This window comes from Triticum urartu, chromosome 2 (genome assembly GCF_003073215.2).
Source record: "Triticum urartu cultivar G1812 chromosome 2, Tu2.1, whole genome shotgun sequence".
Taxonomy (NCBI): domain Eukaryota; kingdom Viridiplantae; phylum Streptophyta; class Magnoliopsida; order Poales; family Poaceae; genus Triticum; species Triticum urartu.
In genome coordinates, this window is record NC_053023.1 from 560,936,277 (window position 1) to 560,945,314 (window position 9,038).

The 9,038-nt window shown below is 46.7% G+C and overlaps 1 protein-coding gene across 1 annotated transcript; it reads left to right on the forward strand.

The window, feature by feature from the left end:
- Positions 1-5,145: 5,145 nt before the first annotated feature.
- On the forward strand, positions 5,146-9,037 carry LOC125537283 (protein STICHEL-like 2; the record flags this gene model as incomplete). The annotated part of the gene is made up of 5 exons (XM_048700576.1): positions 5,146-5,418; positions 6,415-8,063; positions 8,140-8,359; positions 8,612-8,800; positions 8,961-9,037. Coding segments are annotated over exons 2-5 (2,037 nt in total), but the record flags the coding sequence as incomplete, so codon positions are not given.
- Position 9,038: the final 1 nt, after the last annotated feature.

Consider the following 9,038-nt stretch of genomic DNA (forward strand, 5'->3'; position numbering starts at 1 on the left):
ATGGGCACAAAAATGGTATTGCAATGCTTGAAAATGAGGCCTAGGGTCCCTACTTTCACTAGTGCAATCTCTCAACAATGCTAATATAATTGGATCATATAACCATCCATCAACGTGCAACGAAGAATCGCTCCAAAGTTCCTATCTAGCGGAGAACATAAGAAGAAATCGTTTGTAGCTATTCTTTCTGATCGATCTATCTAAGAGTTCGTACTAAAATAACACCAAGTTATTCTTTCCGATCGATCTATCCAAGAGTTCATACTAAAATAACACCAAGTTATTCTTTTCGATCGATCTATCAAGAGTTTGTACTAAAATAACACCAAGTTATTCTTTCCGATCTAGGGTCACCCTGAGGGTTTTTGGAATATTTGACGATTTATAGGGCGAAGAGGGGGTACGAGAGGCCACCGAGGTGGGCACAACCCACCTGGGTGAGCCTGGGCCCCCAGGCGCGCCCTGGTGGGTTGTTCCCCCCTCAGGGCACGCCCAGGTGCTGCTTTGGCCCACTGGATGTCTTCTGGTCCATTAAAAACCCACAAAAAGTTTCACGGTGTTTGGACTTCGTTTGGTATTGATTTCCTGCGATGTAAAAACAAGCAAAAAACAGCAACTGGCACTGGGCAGTGGGTCAATAGGTTAGTCCCAAAAAATGATATAGAGTTGCTATAAAATGCTTGTAAAACATCCAAGAATGATAATAAAACAGCATGAATACTTCATAAATTATAGATATGTCAGAGACGTACCAGAACCCAACGAGGAGCAGAAGGAAATGACAAGTGGTTTTCAGCAAGGTAATGTCTGCAAGTGCTGAAATTGTAAGTAACTGAGTAGTTTGATAGCAAGATATTTTGTAATGAGTAAGTAATGATAATAGTAACAAAAGTGCAGCAAGGTAGCCCAATCCTTCTGAGGCAAAGGACAGGCCAAAACAGTCTCTTATAGTAAGCAAAGCATTCTTGAGGGTACACAGAAATTTCATCTAGTCACTTTCATCATGTTGATTCGATTCATGTTCGCTACTTTGATAATTTGATATGTGGGTGGACTAGTGCTTAGGTGTTGTTCTTACTTTAACAAACCTGCTACTTATGATTAACCCCCTCGCAAGCATCCGCGACTACGAGAAAAGTATTAAGGATAAATCCTAACCATAGCATTAAACTTTTGGATCCAATTGGCCCCTTATGGAATAGCGCATAAACTAGGGTTTAAGCTTTTGTCACTCTCACAACCCATCATCTAATAACTACTCCACAATGCATTCCCTTAGGCCAAAATATGGTGAAGTGTCATGTAGTCGTCGTTCACATGACACCACTAAGGGAATCACAACATACATACTATCAAAATATCTAACACATATCAAATTCACATGATTACTTGCAACATGATTTCTCCCATGACCTCAAGAACAAAAGCAACTACTCACAAGTGATAAATATGCTCAAGATCAGAGGGGTATTAAATAGCATAATGGATCTAACACATATAATCTTCCACCAAATAAACCATATAGTAATCAACTACAAGATGTAATAACACTACTAGTCACCCACAAGCACCAATCTATAGTTCTGGTAACAAGATTGAACACAAGAGATGAACCGGGGTTTGAGATGAGATGGCGATGTTGAAGGTGTTGATGGAGATTGCCCTCCCCAAGATGGGAGAGTTGTTGGTGATGATGACGATGGTTTCCCCCTCCGGGAGAGAAGTTCCCCTGGCGGAATCGCTCCGCCGGAGGGCAAAAGTGCTCATGCCCAAGTTCTGCCTCGAGATGGCGGCGCTCCGTCCCGAAAGTCCTCTCTTATTTTTTCTATGTCAAAATGACTTATATACCAAAAGGTGGGCACCAGAGGTGGGCCTGGGTGAGCACAACCCACCAGGGCGCGCCCAGGTGGGTTGTGCCCACCCGGTGGGCCCCCTCTGGTACTTATTTGCTCCAATATTCTTCATATATTCCATAAAAATTCTCCGTAAAGTTTCAGCTTGTTTGGAGTTGTGCAGAATAGGTAGCCTGACGTAGCTTTTCCAGGTCCAGATTTCCAACTGCCAGAATTCTCCCTCTTTGTGTGTACCTTACAAATTATGAGACAAAAGGCATTAGAATTACTCCAAAAAGCATTATTACACATAAATACATCATAAATAACAGTAGGAAAACATGATGCAAAATGGACGTATCAACGGACTGCCAGAACTGGGAGCCTCCTGACCTAATGCAAAAGGCAAGGGGTTGGCCACGCAAGTATTTGCTCAGGATGATTTGTAGCCACAGGCCACCCTCGCCATTCGTAATGCACCAAAGCCATCTCGTGAGGAGAGCCAGGTTCATACATTTAGAGGACATGATGCCGAGGCCGCCTTGGTCTCTAGGTTTGCAGATGTCGATCCAACGGACCATATGGTATTTCTTCTTATCACCCTCGTCGGCCCAGTAGAAACACGCCTGGACAGAGCCAATCTCATGATGCAACGTTTCGGGTAGGCTGTAGAAACTCATGATGAACAGAAGGAGGCTGGATAGGGACGAGTTGATGAGGATCGTCCGAGCCGCCTTAGACAACCAACAGCCCTGCCAAGGCTCGATACGGTGTTGGAGCTTGAGAACCGAGGGCCTTAGATCCGCCACAGATAGGCGGGAGTTGCTAATGGGGATCCACAGGTAGGCAGTTGGGAATGACCCAAGCCGACAGTTAAGCCGGTTAGCAATACTCTGGCTATCGGAGGTGGAGTAGCCAAGAACCATCACCTCGCTCTTATCGAAGTTTATTTTGAGACCCGACAACTGCTAGAAGCACAGCAACAGGAATTTCAGGTTCGGGATATCGGCCGCCAAGCCTTGCACCATGATAATGGTGTCGTCGGCGTATTGGAGGAGGGAGACACCTCCTCCCTCCACTAGGTGCGGGACTATGCCGTGAATGTGGTCGGTGGCCTTTGCCCTATCCAGGATCAATGCCAGGGAGTCAACCACCATGTTGAACAGAAATGGAGAAAAGGGGTCCCCTTGTCTAACCCCACATAAGGTGGGGAAATAGGGCCTCATCTCGCCATTAATGTTCACCGCGGTGCGCCTAGAGGTCACCATCTGCATGACCCGGGTGACCCAGCGATCGTCGAACTCTTTCCTGAGCAACACTTCCTGAAGGAAGGACCAGCTAACCGTGTAATAGGCCTTGTGGAAGTCGATTTTCAGGAAGACTGCTTTGAGGTTTTTGGACCGGACCTCGTGCAGGACTTCGTGGAAGACAATGACCCCATTTGGATATACTGGCCTTGTATGAAGACAGACTGATCCGGGTGGGTGATGCGGCCAGCCAAAGGGGCCACCCTATTGGCGTACCCTTTGCTAGAATGCGGAAGATCACATTGATCACCGTGATCGGTCGTAACTGACGGATGTCTGAAGCGCCAGGCACCTTGGGGATCAAGGTGATGATCCCGTAGTTAAGGCGACCGAGGTCAATGGAGCCCACATAGAACTCCTCAAAGAGGGCCATGACCTCCGGTTTTATGGCCGTCTAGAAGGTCTGGAAGAACTTCACTGGCAGACCGTCTGGACCAGGGGCGGACGAAGGATTCATTCCTTTAATCGCCAGCCAGACTTCCTCCTCGGTGAATGGGACCGTGAGGGCAACATTCTCCTCGGCCCAGATGCACTGAAAACCAGCCCAGAAGTCAGGAGCGAGAGCCAGGCCCCCTTAGGGGGGGGGAGAGGGCTTTATAGAAGCCATCTACATAAGCACGGATGTTGTACGCTGCAGGAGGGTCTCCCCATCCCATTGCAAGGGGATGGTATTGCAACGCCTACGACCATTGGCGATGGCCTGGAAGTAGGCGGTATTGGCGTCACCCTTGAGGACCCAATTTTCGGTTCCCCAAAGTCGCCAATAAGCCTCCTTGCCAGTGTCTCGAAGCATCCACTCATCGGGGGATATGCACACCGAGTCGGCCTGGAGGTCCAACGCCTGGATGGAGGCCAGGAGGGTTGGGTAGTGTAAAACTTTAAATTGCATGAATCACATAATTTTATTGACTTACAAAACTGGGTAAATCAATATATTCACTTAGTATAAAACTTTAAATGGCATGAATCACATAATTTTTTAGTAAGTCAATAAAATTATGTTTTCTCTAGCAAGTCTATGTAAATGCTTACTACTAGCAAATAAGGATTACAATTAAAATTACATTTTTTTTACACAATCAACCTTTTTTTTCAGGAACACAATCAGACTAACATGAGCGGGTAATCATGGACAAACCTATTATTTAGAATATTTATACCTCTGCTGGCAATTATCTGGCGCGATTTAAAAATTGTACACACTGCATTTTACTAGAACAGAGGGATTATTTCGCGGTCAAGAAAGTGCAAGAGCTTTCCATCCATGATATGAGGCCGGATGTTGATTGGACCTTGGACGTCCTGTGATACTCCCCTAGTACCCTACTCCCGTGGATGCAATCGCAGCGTCTCTCTCTTCTAGTCTAGCCTTTCATCACGGTCCAAAAAGCGAGACAGCAGCTACACACGTACTACTCCACCAGCAGTGCACGCCAAACAAAGAATTTTCACTTCCTCTCGTCCTTCTCGAAGAAAATTTCCTGCTATATTTACGGCCTATTTACGGCACGCATTTTCTCCGGGCCGAGATCTCGGGGGCCGTGCACTCACGCTCGACACGACACAAAACGATAGTTTCTCCCCCTCGTCTCGCAGTCCTGTCTCGTCATGGCAGCTGTGATGCGAGCGGCACTAGAAATTCGTTGACCTGTGGAAACTTGACGTCCGGACCCTGCCAGTACGGCATATTGGAAGTAAGGGCTCGGCTAAGGGTTGTGCCCATGGTGCCATTTGCAATTTCACGTAAGAGAGAGGTGTTGCCTGCGCAGAAAAGGCTATCAGCCTTTCTCTCTCCGCCCTCCCCGCAAGTGCACTGCAAGGCTGCGACACCGCCCTCCGCCGTGGAGCCAAACCACGGAAACGCCATCGCCTCGGAACCGGCACCGAGGCAGGCAGGCAGGCAGAGCAGGACCCCTACGCCTACGGCCCAGTGCCCCACACCACACCCATGGCCATGGCCACGGACACCATCACAGCGACCGCTGCGACGCAGCATTTCTTTAACCCCTCAACCTGAGCCCTTTCTTGGCCATTCTGCCAGTGAGCACGTGACCACACGCTGCCCGTTGCTCCCGCCCTCCATGTCTCCCTCTCTCTCCTACAGCTGCGCTCTGCGGAGCTAAAGCTAATTGTACTCGCAGCGTACCAGAGGAGCTCAACCCTGCCTGTTCTTTCTTGCCGTGCGGGTGCGGTCACCGCCGCCGCCGCCGCGCTCCGTGCCGCGTCCGTGATCTGCCATCCAGCCGTGCATGCGCCGAGGCTTCGACCAGGCCCCTGCGGTGAGAAGCCATTATCCCTTTCTTTCCCTGCCACCCCTGCTCCTCACGAGCGCCTCCCTGTTCCTGGCCTTCCTTTTTGTTCTTCCATCTCGTTCTGGATCTTGTGGTTCTTGCAATGCGGTCGATGGCCAAGGGGATAATGCAGCCGAGGGTCTGTTCTTGGCTTCAGCTCGGCTTCTTCGCATCTTGTGTTTTCTTCTCTACTTTACATCTTGTGTGTTTACGACAGGAGGACTATGAGCTCTGTGACATTTGTGCGATACAAAACTAACCAGGTGTGAGTTGGATTTTATTTGTTTTTGGAAATGGAGGTGCTTCCTGGATGGGGAATGGGTCCGAATGGGACCAAGATTTGGCCCATTTTTTGTAGTCCCAGATGGATGCTTCCCATTGCTCTGGATTTGATTTTGGTGATTGCTACTTGTACATACAGATACGGTTGGGTGGCCAAGATTTGATTTGACCTTTTTTGGCTTCTGTTTTCTCCACATTCTTTCTTTTTGCTGTCATGTTTGTTAGAAAAGCAGAGGATGTGTGGATTATTCGTGTACTGCTTTTTTTACTTTATGTTATTTCAGTGAATAGAAGAAGTGACGGCCGATTCGTCGGTCCATTTTATTCCGCTTGGTAGCTGAACAGAGCATTTTCTGGTTGCCACCTTCTTTCCTTTAATCTGCATAGAAATGCTCATAATAAGATGGAGCGTTTTGGGGCCCGGGTTTAATTTTGCAATCTTCTTCTTGTGCATATAAATGCTCCAGGGTTACTATTACAATCATCCTATCTTTGGGGTCCCGGATTTAACTGTTGTAGGGCGTCGTACATGTCTCTCAATTTATCTTTGGAAACACGAAAATGTCAATATCCATTTATTACTTCTCGAAGATGCGTTTGCAATGTAGGGTTGAGCAATCATTAAGGCATCTCATTGTTTCCTTTGCACGGAGAAATCAAAATAAACTTTATAATCTGAGCGTTTTTACTGTTTTACTTCAGGTTCCTGCGACGCTGTTATAATGGAAGCAGCCACATTCAAGGAAACAGCCAGAACTGAACTATAATCAGATATTGTTGCTGTGTAATACAGATTCAAAATGACTGACATGAGGCGCCACTCCGTCTCCGTGGATGTCCCACTGTCAAGAACCCTGGTGCAGCTCAAGCGAGTGAGGTCGCTGCGGGATCCAGCAACAAACTCTATGAGCAAGTATGCATCTCCTTCTGACAGTATGATCTGGGAGACTGCTTCTAGCAATGGAGCGATGATGGAAGGAAGCAGGTCAGCACACCATCATTTGATTGAAGAGGATGTGGATTTGGAAGCCGAAGCTACCATGGGGTCAGAGCGAAGCTTCCGGGCACCAAATGCAAGAACTGCATCTTACAGGAAATCTTCAGTTGTCAGGATCAGAGGCTTCAACCCACCAAGAAACAAGCAAGTTCATCGTGTCCGCGGGGATGGTCACAGGAAATCGGTGGATTCTAACCACTCTAATCATAGCTCCCTTCGGCAGTTGGCAAACAATATAGTAACCAACGTGGTGGAGGAGAAGGAAGAGGAGGAGGTGAATTCCTATGAACGGGCACATCTCGCTTTGCCAGAGAAGAGCGAGGAAGAAGTGAAAAGGCGTTCCAAATTCAAGGGCAAGTCTTCTGCTGCAATGAGCCGCGTTGGCAGCCCCTGTATGTCTGCCAGTGAAGCGCGTTCAGTTGGATCCAGAAGAAGCACAGTAGGGCATGGAACTGAGGACACACGAGTTAGGTCGAATGATGTTGTAGGATCAAACTTCAGTGGATGCGGTATAAGCTACTGCTGGTCAGGAGCATCAAAGTACCGCGATCTTTATTCCGATAGTGATGGTCCAGAGCAACCTCTCCTATCCCCAGAGGGGACTGAGGTACCGTTCCAAGAGAATGTACCATACACCGAGACACCAAGGTGTTTAAGCCAAAAATTTCGCCCTCGATCATTCAGTGAACTGATTGGCCTCAATGTGGTTGCTCAGTCCCTCTTGTATTCCTCTTGCAAAGGAAAGATTGCTCCAATGTACTTGTTCCATGGACCCCGGGGTACAGGCAAGACTTCTACGGCACGCATTTTTGCTGCTGCCCTAAATTGCCTCTCTCTCGAAGAGCAAAGGCCATGTGGGTTCTGTAAAGAGTGTGTCATTCTCTTCTCTGGGAGGAGCAGGGACGTAAAAGAAATTGATGCAGCAAAAATGGATCGTTTGGGCCGCGTAAAGGCACTTCTCAAGAGTGCATCTCTTGTCCCATACTCGTCACGCTTCAAGGTTTTCATAGTTGATGAATGCCATCTGTTGCTAGAAGATGCCTGGTCGGCAATAGTAAAGAGTCTTGATGAGCCATACCGGCATGCTGTCTACATTATGATTACCTCTGATCTAGATAGCTTACCTCGCACTTCCGTCACACATTGCCAGAAGTTCCATTTTCCGAAGATAAAGGTTGCAGATATTGTCAACAGGTTGGAGAGAATCTGCGTAGATGAAGGGTTAGAATTTGACCATGATGCGTTGCACTTCATTGCTGCAAAGTCTAATGGTTCTCTTAGAGATGCTGAAATAATGCTGGATCAACTTAGTTTGCTTGGGAAGAGGGTCACGATTTCTCTTGTGCATGAACTTGTGAGTAGTACTACCTATAGTAATGACTATTGCCAGTTACACAGTATAATCATGTTTCTACATTTGTTATTTGCAGGTAGGATTGGTTTCTGATGATGAGTTGATTGAGTTGCTTGATCTAGCACTGTCATCGGACACAACCAATACAGTTAGACGAGCTCGGGAACTTATGGCGTCGTCAGTTGATCCCCTGCAGCTGGTCTCTCAGCTGGCAAACCTTATTATGGACATTCTCTCAGGACGATGCCAATCTGCGGTAACTGAAGTCAGCAAAAGTTTCTTGGGAAGATATGCGTGTATGTATTCTTTCCTTGAATGGATTTTTCTACTTTCACATATTATCATTAACGACTGCAGGCTCAATGCATTAATTGATAATATGGAGTGTTTTGTGTTCTCATTTTTTTTACCCTCTATATTGTCAAATCAGTAATGGTATGGCATGTTCTGATAACCAGTGCATTTGGAACTATGAAAAGTTTGCTATCCACATACCCTTCGGTTCCCCTAAGTTTCTTTACCCTTGCTATTTTCCAATGATCTTGCAGTGGCAGATGTTGGTATAGAGAAACTAAGACATGCACTCAAAATACTGTCAGAAACTGAAAAACAGTTGAGGACATCAAGAAATAAGGCAACTTGGGTTACTGTTGCACTTTTGCAGTTTGGCAGTTCTGAATCTGACATAGTAGCAGAAACAAATGACATGCATGCACGCTCAGCAACAGGATATACAGGTAAGCACACTCAAATATATTACTCCCTCCGATCCATATTAATTGTCACTGATTTAGTACAACTTTGTACTAAATCAGTGACAATTATGTGGATCCGAGGGAGTATGTGTACTTGTGCCTGTACAGAATGATAGTTTAATATTTCTGATGTTATGTGCAGATGACTGGGTATCCAAGGTAAACTCAAGCTCCAATTTCTGCGATGCGTGTAACAGCAATAAGTCCAACTGTTCCGAGA